Here is a 17067-nt window from a genome sequence, read left to right on the forward strand (position 1 = left end):
TAGATGGACCCCTTTGGAGGTTTCCTCCCTAAATTTGACCTAAACCAGGACATCAGGGCAGCCCAGGACTGCACAGAGACACCACTGGAGTGGGAGTCTGTGGGAAGAAATCAGAGCTGCCTCCCTTCTGAACCACCCCGAGGACCTGGACAGGGCTGTGCTGTGTGTGTTCTGGGCACTGACCTGGAACTGAGAGATATGGAAAAGGCCTCTGGTGTCAGCAATGTTGAGAAGGCTGGGCGGTGTCACTGTGGGACCTCTCTCAGACCCCTTGGAAAGGCCAGAGCCATGCCAGAGGGTCCTGGGCCCTTGGGAAGGGCAGACATAGAACCAGTCTGCAAACAGGGCAGGGAGGGGGACTGGGAGAGCCACAGCCTGGTCAGGCTCAGCAGGGAAGGGGATGTGGCAAATCCTCCTGCAGCCGTTCCAGGCACTGGCAGGACAGGGCAGGGACTGCAGAACCCCCGTGGGAGGGAAAAGAAGGGGATGTTGTGTGCCCAGACTTCAGCCAGGCCTGTGACAGGGTCTGCTGTGCTCTCCTCAGAGCCAGACTGGAGAGAGCTGGGCTGAAGGAGTGGAACATGGGGTGGGTGGGAATTTGGCTGAACAATGAGGGTCAAATGTCATCCATGGTACAGAGTCCTCTTGGCAGCCATGCCCTGGTGACATCCCTCAGCCACCAGCCCTTGACCACCAGAGTGGAATATTTCTATTATGTCTACAACTGCATGAAATGCACTTTCAGTTCCTTTGTGGATGCTGCCAAATTGCAGGGAGTCTCTGATTGAACTCATCTGGTTAATGGTGACTGCAAAACGTAATTGGGCAAGATGACTGGGTTTGGCAAATTTGTCTTGCTATCAGGTGCCAAGCAAGCCACAAGAAAGGGCAGAAAAAACTTATGCATCAGAGGAAAGGCAGTTCAATAGTGAAAAACCCAAACCAAATAAAAAAAAAAAAAAGAAAAAAAAAATCAAATAAAATCCAATCAAAAAACCCACAGCAACACCCACGCTCAACAGCACAAAACCCCCACCAAAAATCAAACCACAAAAAGAAAAGGTCACAAACAGAAGAAAAGCAAATCCACAGGAAATCTCCTACCAGCAGAAAATGTTTGACCACCTTGTGGCAGGGGAATATTCTGTATGTGTAGGTGCTGTTTTGAAAGAAAAATGTCTTAAAAAAGAAATTAATCCCCTACCCCCCTTCTCCCCCCACTTCTCTCAGGTGATTGCTGATCATGGTGTGACATGGAATGGAACATCCCTTGGGTCAGTCCAGCCCAGTTGTCCCATCCCTGTTCCCCCAGGAACACCTGCCCACCCCAGGCCCATGGGTTGGGGGGTTGCAGATGCCTCATGCGGGGCGAGCACTGAGACAAGGACAGGAGAAGAGAACAACATTTACTCTTGTCAAGGACAGCAGAACAGAACAGCACAGCCTTGGAGAAACTGATTAAGGATGTACCTCTGGCAAACAGAAGTCACACAAAATGCAAGCAGGATGCCAGCTCAGCTCTGCAAGGCTGACAAAACAGAAGTTATGCAGAACAACAATACTGCTGTAACTCAAAAGGGGGGTCAAAGAACAGCCACCTAAAAAGGACACTGGATGTTGCAGACAAAACCCAAAGAACCATGTAAGGATTTGTGATAAGGGATGCAACTATGTCAAAGAAACTTAAATGAAGTGGGGATAACTAATGGATACATAATCAGTGTGTGTGATAAAAACTCTGGTCATTTGAGGCTCAGTGCACCTGAATGGAGGAAGGATGGCCCAAGTGACCACCATGCTGTAATAAAGAATACCTGCTTTCAAATACTCAAAACTCTGTTCAGAAGTTTGTATCCAGCAGATTTCAGTATCAGTGGTGTCCTTCACTCCATTATGCCCCACAGTTTCACAGGGGCCCCTTGGTTCCATGGGGCCCTGCTGTATAACTATGGACCCTTGGTTCCCTTGGGTTCTGTACTGTCAAAATGGCCTCCTTGGTTCTGCAGTGCCACAATGCTCTCCTTGGTTCCACAGGGCCTTGGTGTGTCACAACAGCCCCTTGGTTCCATGAACTGCCAGAGTGTCACCCTGGTCTCTTGGATCTGCAGTGTCACAATGGACAATTGGTCACAAGCAGCCCTGCTGTGTCACCATGAATATTTGATTCCATGGGACCCCACAGTGTCACAACGGCCCCTTGGTTCCACGAGGTTCCACAGCATCACCATGGTCTCCTTGGATCCGCAGTATCTCTATGGACCATTGGTTCCATCTGTCCCTGCTGTGTCACAGTGGTTCCTTGGTTCCATGAAGCCCCACTGTATCACAATGGAATCTTGGTCACGAGAGGTTCTGTACTTGTCACAATGGTCTCCTTGGTTGTGGACTGTGACAATGGACCCTTGGTTCCATGACGTTCCATGATGTCACAATGGTCTCTGGTTCCTCAAGGCCTTGCTGTGTCACAATGGAACCATGGCTCCATGAGCTTCCATGGTGTCACCATGGTCTCCTCAGATCCACATTGTCACAATGGACAATTGGCTCCATGGGCCCTGCTGTGTCCCAATAAACCCTTAGTGCCATGAGGTTCTGTGGTGTCACAATGCTCTGCCTGGTTCAACGAGGCCCTGGAGTGTCACAATGGCTGCTTGGTTCCATGAGCTTCCATAGCATCAACAATGGTCTCCTTGTTTCTGCAGTGTCCTGCAGAATTGACCCTGGTTCCATGAGGTCCCTAAATGTCACTGGTCTCCTGGGTTCCTTGTGGCCCTGCTGTGTCACCACGGCCCCTTGGATCCATGAGTTTCTGTACTGTCAGCAATGGTTCCTTTGTTTCAATGAGGCCCTGCTGTGTCACAATGGACCCTGGGTTCCATGAAGTTCTCCAGTGTCACAATGGCCCCTTGGATCCATGATTTCCTATAGTGTCACCATGGTCTCCTTGGGTCCACACTGCCATAACGGACCATTGTTGCAGCTGAAATAGCTGCTAATAAAGCCCAGGGTAGGAAAGCAAAAAGGGCCTTTGCAGGGTATCCACAGATGTTTAATTCAGCCGTGCGGTGAGATGTTCCGGGTCACAAGGCAGGGCTCCTGGGGGGAGTCCAGGTTCCTGTATCTCCAGAGGTGGGGGCTGATCAGTGCCATTGGGGCAGTACAAAGATGGGGGCCAAGGGGGGAATATGGAGGGAGTGGCTGAGGGACATAGGACAAGGGGAAGGAGCCAATGGGGTCAAACAGCTTTTGAGGGAAGCTTCTTGTGTCTCCCTAACCCAGGGAATGCCTCTCAGGGTCTCCACAGCTGCAGAATGTCAAAATGGGCCCTGGGTTCTTTTGGGCTCCTCAGGATCACAGTGGCCCCTTGGCTGCATGAGGCCCAGCTGTGTCACACTGGCCCCGTGGTTCCATGGGGCCCCACAGTGTCACAATTGTCCCCCTTAGTTCCATGAGGCCTTGCAATGTCACAATGGACCTTTGGTTCCATGAGTCCCACACTGATCCATGAATCCTTAGTTCCATGGGGCCCTGCAGTGTCACAATGGTCCCTTGGTTCCCTGGTGCCACACAGTGCCACAATTGCCCTTTGGCCCAACAGGGCCTCATAGTGTCACAATGGACTCCTTGGTTCCACGGGGACACAAAGTGCCACAATGGCCCTTTGGTTTCACAAGGCCTCCAAGTGTGAAAATGGCCTCCATGGTTTCATGCTGCAATGCTGTGTCACAATGTCACCTGTGGTTCCATGATGCCCCAGAGTGCCACAATGGTCTCATTGATTCTGCACTATAAGAATCTCTCCTTGGTCACTCACAGCCCCACAGTGTCTCTGTGGTGCCCTTGGTTCCATAAGGACTTGCAATGTCACAATGCTCCTTTGGTTCCACAATGCCCCATGTGTCATAATGGTCTCCATGGTTCCATGAGGCCTTGCTGTGTCACAATGGCCTCCTTGGTTCCATGATGTCCCAAAGCAGAGCGATGGCCTCCTTGGTTCCACGGTGTCACAATGGCCCCTTTGTCCCATGGAGCCCCACAGTGTCACTGGGGTCCCCTTGATTCCACGAGGCCCTGCAGTGTCACAGTGGCCCCTTGGTTCCAGTGGGTTCTGAAGGGCCATAATGGTCTCCATGGTTCCATCAGGCCCTGCAATCTCCCAATGGACCCTTGGTTCCAAGGGCCCCGCAGTGTCACAAGGCTGCCTTAGTTCCACCAGGCCCTGCAGGGTCCTAGTGGCCCCTTGGCTCCATGAGGCAAAGCAGAACCATGATGGCCCCTTGGTTCCATGGAGCACCACGGTGTCACCATGGTCCCATTGGTTCTACAGGGCCCCGCAGTGGAACAATGGACCTTTGGTTCCATGAGGTTCCTGAGGATCTCAGTGGCCCCTTGGCTCCATGTGGCCCCACTGTGTCACAGTGCCAGGTGGTTCCATGAGGCCCCACAGTGTCCAAATGGTCTGCTTGGTTCTGGGAAGCCCTGCAGAGCCACAACGGACCCTTGGTTCCAGGAGGCCTTGCTGTGTCACAATGGACTTTTGGTTCCAGGAGCTTTCACACTGTCACCAATGGTCTGAGCACTGCAGTGTCACCACGGATCCTTTGTTCCATGAGGTTCCAGAGCATACCATGATCCTCTTGATTCCAGAAGGTTCTGCAGTGTCCCAATGGACCATTGATTCCATGCAGCCTCATAGTGTGTCACAATGACCCCAGGGCTCCATGAGCTTCCACACTGTCAGCAATGGTCTCCTTGGTTCCATGAGGCCTTGCTCTGATACAATGGACTTTTGGTTCCATGGGGTTCCACAGTGTCACAGCTAACTCCTTGGTTCTGTGAGCCTCTGCTGTCACCAAATGTCCAAAATATCAGAATAAGTCACCATACCATTAATTTGGTGTTTAAAAGGGCATAATTTATTCTGGCCTAAGGTCGAACATGAAATAAGTCCTATCCTTATGAGGACGTAATTATACCAGTGTGTTGCTTTTACACATTTGCTAAATGCAAATTACAATTTACCCATTTCTATAAAACCCACCCCAAGTTCCAGAGTCAGTCCGTTTTTCTTTTACTGCACCCTTAAACCAGATGCTTTCCTCTTGTGCTGAAAGTTCACAGGCAGGGTAAAAATGGAATGAACCCTTTTGGTATCAGCCCAAGGCTTTGTGTGGGCAGGCAGAGGCAGGCAGGAGGCAGAGCTGTCAGCAAAGGAAGGGGCCAGCCAGGTGGGGCAGCCGGGGGATGAGCACAGCCTGCAGGGACAGAGGCGCAGGGCAGGGACACCGTAGCACAGCCTGGGCTGCACAGGGCACAGGCATGGGCAGCAGCTGCCAGGCCCTGACAGAGCCAACTTGGGCAGCACTTTGGCCATGGCTGCTGGGCCTGGGCCTGAGCCAGGAGCAGGAGACAAGTGACCCTTGCAGGCCTGGGGCCTCATGGCCTCCTTGTCCCTGCTCAGCAGCCTGGCAGGGGCCGCCCCATGCTCCTGCCCTTGGCACTGCACATCCCCACATGCCAGTGCCCATCCCGGGAAGAGCCCTGAGCAAGGAGGGAGGGACAGGATCTGCCTGGCCAGGGGCTGGGGCTCAGGCCTTGGCCCTTTGCATTCCTGAAACACATCCAGCTTTGCTCAGCACCAGAGACACCTTTGCCTTGTTTGTCCCCAGCTGTAATCAGTGCCTCCAGTGTTCTGCTCTAACTGGAATCTGGGGACACTTTCTCAGTTGTGCCCCTCAGTGGGACCCATTAAAACTTCACGAAACTTTGGAGTTTAAATTTAACTCTTAATTCTTTAGAAGTTTTTTGAAGACACTCTCAGGGACTGAGTCTGATGTAAACAACACCAAATCCCTGAGAGAGTCATTAAAGTCCTTGTGCTGTGTCTGTGCTGCTGAGCTGGGCCAGGCTCCTGGCACAGAAGAAGGTCTTGGAAACCAAGAAGAGATTCCTCCTTCTGTGAAGATGGCACTGCATGGCCAGGGCTGCTCTCACCTTTCTCTTAAAGGGAAGGGAAAGGGGCTGTCAGCTTTGGCTGTGTCACTGAGACTCCTGCACTGTCACCCTGGGCATCAGCAGATGTGCCTCAGATTTCCCTCAGAAAGTGCCTCCTCAGACTCCTCTCCCTACAGACAGCAGCAGCAGCACCTTGGCTTGCAGCCTCTCTGTTTGCCTTCCCTGCCTTTAAGGCCCTGCTGCCAGGGAGATGCCCCTGGGCAGTGCCCTGTGCTGGGAGGGGTCTGCAGGGCAGAGCTGAGCCCCCAGGGCTGGGATGGGCTCTGGCATCACTGGCAGGGACAGGGCTTGGATAGAGAGAAACAGCTCCCAGTAGGCACAACTCCAGGCAGCAGAGAGCCATAAAAACCCTTGGCATCCCTCAACTTTCAGTGCATAGGGAAAGTGCGAAGAGTTTGGGGAGACTGTTTTTGAAGCTGGAGTCTTCCAAAAGGCCACGTTATTTTTAACTAGTTTAAATTTGTCCATGCTGTTCTAGAAGGAGGTAAAATCAGCAGAGGACACCTGTGTGGGACCAGCAGGTCTGACTGCACTGGGGCACAGGGAGCTGTATTTTCCCTCTGGGCTCCACAGTGTTCAGGCTGAGAGCAATGCTAAGAACAGGATTTTGCCCCTTCTAAAAAACACAGTTACTTAGCAGCCCAAGCCTAAACTTAAAGAAAAAAAACGTAAAAAGTAAATGAAATTTCCACAAAGAAAGAGAAGCAATTTTGAGGGATTGTGTAATAAAACAGGATAGGAGTGACTCAAGCTACTTTGTCCAAATTGTCAATGTCGTCTTTGAACAGCTCACAATACCCAGAGTGAAGAAATGTCCAACAGCAGCTCCATCAGCCACTTCCTCCTGCTGGCACTGGCAGACACGCGGCAGCTGCAGCTCCTGCACTTCTGCCTCTTGCTGGGCATCTCCCTGGCTGCCCTCCTGGGCAACGGCCTCATCATCAGCGCCGTAGCCTGCGGCCACCACCTGCACACGCCCATGTTCTTCTTCCTGCTCAACCTGGCCCTCAGCGACCTGGGCTCCATCTGCACCACTGTCCCCAAAGCCATGCACAATTCCCTCTGGGACACCAGGGACATCTCCTACTCAGGATATGCTGCACAGGTGTTTCTGGTTTTCTTCTTCTTTGGAGCCGAGTTTTCCCTCCTGACCATAATGTGCTACGACCGCTACGTGTCCATCTGCAAACCCCTGCACCACGGGACCCTCCTGGGCAGCAGAGCTTGTGCCCACATGGCAGCAGCTGCCTGGGCCAGTGCCTTTCTCAATGCTCTGCTGCACATGGCCAATACATTTTCCCTGCCCCTGTGCCATGGCAATAGCCTGGGCCAGTTCTTCTGTGAAATCCCAGAGAGCCTCAAGCTCTCCTGCTCCAAATCCTACCTCAGGGAACTTGGGCTTCTTGCTGTTAGTGTTGTTTTAGCCTTTGGCTGTTTTGTGTTCATGGTTTACTCCTATGTGCAGATCTTCAGGGCTGTGCTGAGGATCCCCTCTGAGCAGGGCCGGCACAAAGCCTTTTCCACCTGCCTCCCTCACCTGGCTGTGGTCTCTCTGTTTGTCAGCACTGGCTTTTTTTCCTACCTGAAGCCCCCCTCCATGTCCTCCCCATCTCTGGATCTGGCAGTGTCAGTTCTGTACTCGGTGGTGCCTCCAGCCCTGAACCCCCTCATCTACAGCCTGAGGAACCAGGAGCTCAAGGCTGCAGTGTGGAGACTGATGATTGGACAATTACAGAAGCATTAAACCAATTGCCAATTTCTGCAAATCACTTGTAATTAAAGTAATCTTTGATAGTTCTGATGGTTTGGTTATTTTTTTCGTCTGTTTTCATTTTTCTAATATTCTCCCTAAACAAAGGCCATTGTTTCAGCCACTTATCATTTTGATTCTCTCCAACTATGCTCTGGCCTCCATCTGTGTCAGTGAGGAGCTGTGCTCTTGGTGGCTTCAAATGAACTAAAGGATCTCCCAGCAGAGTTTTCACCACAGATCCCCATTTTATTGCCTCCTCTGGAGCTGCAGCAGCAATGTCTGTGTGCAGAGCTGGGGGCAGATCAGTGCTGGCACAGCAGCTGTGCCCAGCAGCAGCAGCCCTTGCTGCTGCCTGTGCTGCTCCCGTGGCCCTGCCCCGCTGCCCTGGTGGCCCTGGTGTTGCTGTAGGGCCTGAGTGCTCTCGGGGCCGGGCACAGCCCTGGGGGTGGCAGTGCCAGGGCTGCAGCAGGGACAGGCCATGGGCACTGCTGGGGCAGCGCTGACAGCTCAGGCCAGGCCCTGGGGGCTCCAGGCTCCTTGCCCAGGCCCTCTCAAGAAAACACCCAGGCCAATGCTCAGCACAGAAAAGCCCTGTGAGCAGCCCCAGGGTGGCCGTGGGCAGGCTGGGGGCAAACAGCATGGCTGGTGCTCTGCAAGGGCCCTGGGGAGAGAGGAAGGAGCAGCAGAGCCGGGGCTGATCCATCCCCACTGCGCTGGACAGCCGAGGGCAGCGTCCCAGAGCGTCCTCATGGAGCTGCCAACAACATCCCCCCTCTGCAGCCCTGGCCTCTCCCCCAGCTCACACAGGTGCCCCATCCTTGCAGGCACAGACACGGCAGCACTGCCTCAGCAGCCCCTGTTTGCATTGCACAGAGCAGGGGGAGCACCCCCATGCTGTTGGTGTGGGGACATGAACCTGAGGGAGCACAAATGCCATCAGTCTCTGGGGCCAGGAAGGGCTGGGGGACACCATGGAAATCACTCAGCTTTGTCTTGGGCTCTGCAGTCAGCCAGAAAGTTTGTTTCCATCAGCTGGGAGTTCCCTGTCCCACTGCAGACGCTGTTGCTCAGAGCCAGGGCTGCCTGGCAGCCACCCCCAAACTGCCCCAAGCATTTCCTTGGCTTCACCTTTGAGTTCTGTCCTGGAATCACAAGTGCTGCAGGAATTGTCTGCAGGCTCCTGCAGTGCCTTGTGCTGCTTCCTTGCCAGAGGCACCACAGGCCAGGGGGGCACATCTGGGCTGCTGTGTCTGGCTCTGGGGCTCCCTGTTCTGGGCAATGAGGAGGAGCTGCAGAGGCTCTGCAAGACTGACAGGATGAGCTTTGGGGCTGGCAGGAGAAGCTGAGGGACCTGGGCTGCTGGAGCTTCTGAAGAGGAGGCCCGGGGCACATCCTACAACTGCTCCAAGGGTGGTTTCAGAGAATCCCAGAATCAGCAAGGTTGGAAAAGACCTTGGAGATCATCAAGTCCAACCTGTGCCCTGACACCGCCTTGTCTCCCTGAGCCTTCTCTTCTCCAGGATAAACAACCTCAGCTCCCTCAGCCACTCCTCACAGGACTTGTGCTCCAGACCCCTCCCCAGCCTTGTTTCCCTTCTTTGGACACGCTCCAGCCCCTCCAGGTCCTTCCTAAACTGGGGGAATCACTGCCCTGCTCCTGCTGGCCACACCATTCCTGATCCAGGCCAGGTGCCATTGGCCTTCTTGCCCACCTGGGCACACTGCTGGCTCATGTCCAGCCTGCTGTCCATCAGTGCCCCCAGGTCCCTTACTGCCTGGCCACTGTCCAGCCACTCTGTCCCCAGCCTGTAGCCCTGCAGGGGTTTGTGGCCAAAATGCAGGACTCAGCACTTGGACTTATTAAACTTCATCTTACTGGACTCTGCCCATCCATCCAACTGCTCCAGGTCTCTCTGCAGAGCCCTCCTACCTTCCAGCAGAAGGACACACACTCCCAGCTTGGTGTGATCTGCAGATTTACTAACGAAAGCCTCAACACCCTCATCCATGTTGTCAGTAAAATACTGAACAGAACTGGCCCCAGCAGAGAGCCCTGAGAGCACCACTGCTGGCTGGCTGCCAGCTGGATGCAGCAGTGTTCACCACCAATCTCTGGGCCTGGCCATCCAGCCAGGTGTAGATGTGCTGTGGATGCCCCTCCTTCTTTTAGGGAATATTTTAAAAACTCTATATTTTCATGGTCACTGTGCCCCAAACAGCCTCTGACCACCACATCTCCCTCCAGCCCTTCTCTCTTTGTGAGCAGCAGGAGACAGAGCTTTCCTTGGCAATGGGAATTGCAGGAAACTTCCCCAAAGTGCAGCTTGGAAGGCTCAGCCTGGAGCTGAGGAGAAAGAAAAGTCCCTCCCAGGGCAGAATGTTGGTGCTGGAGGTGTCCCAGCGTGAGGCTGGGCCATGGCTGGGCTCTGTGTGCCAGGAGCCAGCAGTGCTGGGTGCAGGGAGCCCAGGGAGGGCCCAGAAACGCTGGGTGAGAAATGCTGGGGCACAGCGAGATGGGTGAGTGCAGCCGGCCAGGGCAGAGGAGCAGCACGCCCAGGGGGCACAGCCTGCAGGACAGATGGCCAAGGGCTGGGCAGGGCTGGCAGGGCCACAGGCACCCAGGCCTTTGTGCCCTGGGCTCGGGCAGCGCCTCCGGAGGCCCAACAGGAGGAACTTTCCTGGCAGGGGCTGCACTTTGGTTCTCCCTCGGCCTCCTCGGGAGGCTGGCAGGGGCTGCAGGCTGATGGCGTTTGTCCTTGCTGCCCCTCACATCCCCCTGCCCCACAAAGAGCCCCGAGCCAGCCGTGAGGGACGGGCCCTGCTGGCCCAGGCTGGGCTCAGGGCTTGGCCTTTCTGCTTCCTGCAGCCAAGCCAGGCCTTGCTCAGCATTGCAGTTCCCTGCCCAGAGCCTTGGGCTCCCTGCACTCCTGCCCTCAAGGATCTGCTCTCAGCACTCCCTGGGCAGCCTTTGGCACTCCCTGCCCTCCCTGGGGCCCAGCCATGCTCCAAGGCACTTGGAGTTTTGCTGCTGACTCCTTGAGCAGCTTCTTCCTCCTTCTCTCAGTGCCTGAGGCTCCTGGACCCAGCCCCAAATCCACCGTGGGGCTGATTAAAATACAGAAAGCCCTCAGGAGCTCTTTGTCTCCCTTCCATTGTCTTTGAGTCTCCAAAGCTTGAGCAGAGATTGGGGAGAGCTTGGAGTTCTGATAAGGAGGAAGATTCCAAAGTGCACCTCATTATTTTTCGTTTTAGTCAGGGAAATATTTTTTTTACTTTTCATTTCAGAGAAGAGGGGATAGAAGCATTCCTAAGTGATCTTGATGCTGAATGTCTCCTTAGGAGGTCTGGGACTGGAGAAGAATGAGCTCCTTGCAAGCTGAGTCTGTTTGGAGAAGCTGCTCCTCACCCCTAGCCTCACCATGTCTGACATCGCCCACCTGGGACTGACATGCCAAAACATATAAAAAATCATAGAATTTTTCTGTATAAAATAAATTTATTTAATAAAATTATAAATATAGTTATCTTATTTATAATAGCCTTGTACTATATTTTTATGTCTGCATAAAAAACGTATACATTTTTAGCAACTAAAAAAATGATTTGTCATTAGTTTAAAGTCATATATTTTCCTTCATTAATAATTTTCCACCTATTGGCTACTGATTTCTCCTTCTTTATGCTAATAATTTAGTACACCTACCATTTTATTTAGCATTTTCTCAGGCAGCATAAAAGGGGCCACTCTGGGGTCCACAGAGACATTTCTGGGGCACATTTGGGGCAGTTTTGGGTCTCAGGAGGGGATTCAGAGAGAACTTGAGGCTCTGGAGAACACTTGGGGGAGCCGAGTAGGCCCTTGGAGTGGCACTCAGGGATTCTGAGGGACAGTTCGGGGTCTGGGGCAGCACTTGGGGATCCAGGGGGGCCCTTGGAGGTCAGGGAGGGGAATTTGGGGCCCTTCGGGGTCCGGGCGGGCCCCTGGGGGACTCGAACGGGGCTCTCTGGGGCGCGGGGGGTGATGGGAGTTGTAGGCGCGGGTATCATTCGGTTGAACGGGGCCGCGAAGCATCACGGGAGTTCTGGGTGAACCCGCAATGGCTCTCGGCGGGTCGTGGAGCATTACGGGAGATGAAGTCCCGGCTGGAATAGCTCTGGGCTTGCGCCGCGGTGCATCGTGGGCGCAGTAGTCCCGGAAGTGGGTCAAACACGATGTTTGGGGGTCCAGGAAGGATCGTGGGGGGAACTTTTGAGTCCGAGCCGCAACTTGAGGTTCTCGGGGGAACTTAAACGGCTTGGGAGCACTTTCGGGGCGCTCGGGGAGCTCTAAGTGGGCTGTTTAGGGCGCAGGGCAGGGCAGCAGCTTTAGGCGCGGGACTGTGTTCTGAGGGGCTCTGGGGCAGCGGGGGCTGAGAGGAAATGAATTCCCAGAAGTGGCTGTGCCGGGCATCTGTGGGATGCACTCAGGGGGAGCACTCAGGGGGTCCAGGGACGCTTTTAGGGGGGTCCCGAATGGACGCTGAGGGGGCACTGAGGGATCCTGGTGGGTCTGGGGGACACTTACGGGACAGATGGAGGGCGGATCCCAGGGTTCTATGGAGCGCGGGGCATGACGGGTGTTGTATTCTCGGCCCTAGTGGGGCTCAATCAAACCGTGGGGCATGACAGGAGTTGTATGCAAAAAGAAAAAATGGCAGCCATGCTTGGCACCGCCCTTGAGACCCTGATCCCAGCGCTGATTGGCTGCTGGTATTGATGGGTGGGAGCTTTGGCAAATGGGATGCGGTGGAGGCGGGAACTGCCCATTCAACCTCTCCAGTCCCTCCCAGTACAGCCCAGTTCATCCCAAGCAGAATCCAGTACAACCCCAGTGCCCCTCCAATCCCTCCTAATACACCGGAGTTTATTCCCAGTCCCTTCCTGTTCACCCCCAATGTCATCCACAGGATGCCCCAGTGTCCCCAGTCTTCTCCACAATGTCCCCAGTGTCCCCAGTTTGTCCTACTCCTCCCCAGTGTCACTCCCAGTATGTCCCAGGATGTCCCAGTGTCTCCTACAGCTCAAGGCACAGCTTCTGTGAGCAGGCCAGAGCTCCTGAGGAGAGACTCTGGGTCAATATCAATCACAGATTGCTGCAATCACCTCTGCTCTAAAGAGAACAGTAATAAAATACACTCGTTAAAATAGGAATGTGTATTTCTTACAAGGTCTTTGAAATCTTTTTCCATAACTAGATTAGGAAAACTTTAATGACACTCTCAGGGCTTTGATGTTGCTTACATCAGATTCAGTCCCTGAGAGTGTCTTCAAAAACCTTCTCAGGAACTCAAACTTTTAAATTTAAACTCCAAAGCTTCTTCAAGTTTTAATGGGTCCCACTGAGGGACACGACTGAGAAAGTATCCCCAGGTTCTAGTTACAGCAGAACACTGGAGGCAGTTCAAATAAACAGGGCAGGAGATATCTCTCCTTTTTTGATGCCTTTATTAAAAGTGAACAGCTCAAGGTTGAGGGACCCAACAGTTCCACGGGTTTGCCGTTGCAGCTCCCTGGAGTGCCTCAGAGGAGGAGGCAAATGGCAGCTTTGGCCCCCGGGGGGCAAAGCTGGAGAGTCCAGCCTTACATCAGCAGGGGAAAGTTTATGCACCCCCAGAATCCCACTTTTGAGTTGGCAGCCTTGGGTCCTGCCTCTAATCAACATCTTCTCAAGTTGTGGTGAGCGACCATTAAGGTTTTCAGAGTCTCTGCTGGCTTCTCACCTCACCCCTGATGTCTAGAGACCACTTTGATCTCTGAATTCCATATTGGCTCGCTGGTTTAGGGGTTTATTAATTGTGTTTGGAATGGGGGCTTGCCCCATTGCATTTTGGCTCTAAACTTATCTGCATATCAACTCCTGGTTCCCTCCCCTCCACCATCCGGGGGGATGCCATCCTCCCACCTGGCCACAAGCAGGATGATGCTGATACAATAGAGTGAATTCTCAACCATAGATGGCTAAGGACCCGATACTTAACAGGTGATTACAACAAGCAGCTAACAAAAGCACTCCTCTGCCAGAACTGGTTAAACTTGTAATTCTACAACTTTTGGAAAAAAAATGGGTAACCCTTTTTTTGTTCATAACAGCAGTGATGACAGCTGGGGACAGACAAGGCAAAGGTGTCTCTGGGGCTGAGCAAAGCTAGATGTGTTCCAGGAATGCAAAGGGCCAAGGCCTGAGCCCCAGCCCCTGGCCAGGCAGATCCTGTCCCTCCCTCCTTGCTCAGGGCTCTTCCCGGGATGGGCACTGGCATGTGGGGATGTGCAGTGCCAAGGGCAGGAGCATGGGGCGGCCCCTGCCAGGCTGCTGAGCAGGGACAAGGAGGCCATGAGGCCCCAGGCCTGCAAGGGTCACTTGTCTCCTGCTCCTGGCTCAGGCCCAGGCCCAGCAGCCATGGCCAAAGTGCTGCCCAAGTTGGCTCTGTCAGGGCCTGGCAGCTGCTGCCCATGCCTGTGCCCTGTGCAGCCCAGGCTGTGCTACGGTGTCCCTGCCCTGCGCCTCTGTCCCTGCAGGCTGTGCTCATCCCCCGGCTGCCCCACCTGGCTGGCCCCTTCCTTTGCTGACAGCTCTGCCTCCTGCCTGCCTCTGCCTGCCCACACAAAGCCTTGGGCTGACCCAGGCTCCTTCTGAGGGATGTGTTGCTCCACAGCCCTGCCCTGGCAGGGAAATTCCTTGCTCTTTTTTCCCAATCTGGGCCTCCTTAGCTGCATTGATTTTTTTCTTTTTCAGGCTGTTCTCTACTATGTCAAAAGGATCCACCATCTCTGAATCCACCCTTCAGTCCCTCCCAGGGCTCTCCCCTTCTGTCCTCAGTCTGCACCCCACTGAGCACAGAGCTCCTCTGTCCCTATACAGTGCTTATGTGCTTGAGGACATGGGCGCCTGGACAAGAAGGACGGTTTGGTTCTTTCCTACAGGAAGGAAACCACAGAGCCCCAGGGTTTTGAAGGCAGATGAGAGGCAGGCACTGGAGGCCAAGGCCAGCCAGACCTGTCTGTCCTTGCAGCTTTTGTCTGAAAGCAACCCTTGGATATTTGGGGAGTTTTGGAAGTGGAATTCCATTTCAGCCATGAGTGCCTGGACCAGAATGACAGCTCTTCTGCACAGGAAGGAAATGGCAGAGCCCCAGTGTTTCAAAGGCTGATTAGAGGCAGCCCCAAGGAGGCCAAGGCCAGCCAGACCTGTTTGTCTCGGCAGCTTTTGTCTGGGACCAATCCTTGGATAGATAGAGTCTGGGAGGCCAAATCCCACTTTTCTCCATGAGCACTTAGACAAGAAGGACAGTTCTTTTCCATAGGAAGTAAAGTAGAGAGCCCCAGTGTTTCACAGGCAGGTGAGAACTGGCCCTCAGGAAGCCTAGGGATCCTAGACAGTCCTGGTAGCTTTTGTCTGAGAGCTGTCTTTGGATATAAGGAATTTTGGAGGTGTCCTGGTTTTGGGCAAATTTGGGAGAAAACTTTCAAAAGGGGCTCCTCTAGAAACCAAACTCACACGGCTTTTCTTCTAACCAGTTTGGGAAGGATTCCTCGGAGAGAAGTGGAAAGAACCTGTTTATTTAACAGGCACAGCACTCCCCAAGCACACAAAATGAACAATATTGGGTGGCACCACTCTGTCACCGTACTGAAAAAGATGACAAATTCAGAAAGTCTCTCTTGGGGGTGGTCGCTCTGTTATCAGTCCCTCCGGTGCTGGGGTAGCTGCTGCAGCCACAAGGTACAAACTTGGCGTTTCCCAGGTCCCAGTCCAGAGCAGGTTCGAGTAGGTCCAAAAAAGGGAAAGGAAAAACAGTCCAAGAAAAAATTTGGAGACACAAATGGGGATACAAGCATCATAACGTCACCCTAGGACATTCCACTCCTTATCTCCATATTGTCAATATACTACCACACATCATGCATTTTATTCACATAAACATTTATCTGTTACCCCAGAAATTACAAGCAATACCCATCATGCCTTCATCACATCTCTACACTGGACTACTGAATCTAGGCCCCATACTACAGAGCTGCAGGATTCCTCACTTTCACTTCACTCACTCAAAACTCCATCTTTCACTTGCTCAGACCTTCAACACTTACACATTTCTTTCTCCATCTTTCACCTGCTCAGACCTTTGACAGGCATTTCTTTCTATCTCCTGTCTGTGTGGTTTAATGTACAGACAATGGCAGTAACATCCAACAAACAGTGATATTTGCATATCATTCTCACCCCACAATCAGATCTCCCTGAGGTACACATTGTGTTGTTCCATCTCTCTGCATTATCCACCATGTGCAACCTGGTCCCTGAGCAAAGACAACCCCACAGATGGGTTTGTCTGTACTCAAGGCAGAATTGATCCACACAGTCTTCCCTAACAGACCTCTGACATGTACCACTGGGATCTTATCTCCAACAATTATATTCAGGGACTCAGACTGGGCGGGACCTGCTTGGTTGGTGGAACCTCAGGTGTTGCCTAACCAGGTAGCCTTTGCTAAATGCTGCTCCCAATTTTTGAAGGATGCCCCACCCAAGGCTTTCAGCTGGGTTTTTAGTAGTCCACCTCTCCACTTTCCCTGCAGCTGGTGCATGGTAGGGGATATGGTACACCCACTTAGTGTACCATGCTCCCTGGCCCAGGTGTTGATAAGGCTGTTCTTGAAATGAGTCCCGTTGTCTGACTCAATCCTCTCAGGGGTACCATGTCTCCACAGGACTTGCTTTTCCAGGCCCAGGAGGTGTTCTGGGCAGTGGTGTGAGGCACAGGATGGATCTCCAACCATCCTGTGGTGGCTTCCACCATGGTCAGCATGTAGCGCTTGCCCTGGCGTGTCGGGGGCAGTGTGATGTAGTCAATCTGCCAGGCCTACCCATACCTGTACTTGGACCACCGCCCACCATACCATAGGGGCTTCACCCGCTGGGCCTGCTTGATGGCAGCACACATCTCACAGTCATGGATAACCTGAGAAATACTGTCCATGGTTAGATCCACCCCTCGGTCTCATGCCCACTCATAGGTGGCATCTCTGCCCTGATGACCTGAGGCATCATGGGCCCATCGAGCTGGGAACAACTCCACCTTATGTTGCCAATCTAAGTCTATCTTTGACACCTCTATCTCTGCAGCCTGACCTACCTGCTCATTGCTTCGGTGCTCCTCATTGGCTCTACTCTTGGGGACATGGGCATCTACATGACAGACTTTCACAGATAGATTTGCTACCCCAGAGGCAATGTCTTTCCCCTCATCAGCAGCCCAGAC

The 17067-nt window shown here is 53.2% G+C and overlaps 2 protein-coding genes across 2 annotated transcripts in view; one reads left to right on the top strand and one right to left on the bottom strand.

Annotated features, from left to right (window-relative positions):
• The window catches only part of LOC132334522 (low affinity immunoglobulin gamma Fc region receptor III-like), a 93832-nt gene that overhangs the window by 17796 nt on the left and 58969 nt on the right, over positions 1-17067 (bottom strand). The gene's annotated exons all lie outside the window — the stretch shown is intronic.
• On the top strand, positions 6826-7759 carry LOC132334499 (olfactory receptor 14A16-like). The gene has a single exon (XM_059860613.1). The coding sequence runs from the start codon at positions 6827-6829 to the stop codon at positions 7757-7759; it is 933 nt and encodes a 310-aa protein (XP_059716596.1). The 5' UTR covers position 6826.

The sequence above is a fragment of the Haemorhous mexicanus genome, chromosome 16 (assembly GCF_027477595.1).
Source record: "Haemorhous mexicanus isolate bHaeMex1 chromosome 16, bHaeMex1.pri, whole genome shotgun sequence".
Classification (NCBI taxonomy): Eukaryota; Metazoa; Chordata; class Aves; order Passeriformes; family Fringillidae; genus Haemorhous; species Haemorhous mexicanus.

Coding starts and splice junctions, on each gene's coding strand:
- LOC132334499 (XM_059860613.1), top strand. CDS start 6,827: ATGTCCAACAGCAGCTCCATCAGCCACTTCCTCCTGCTGGCACTGGCA.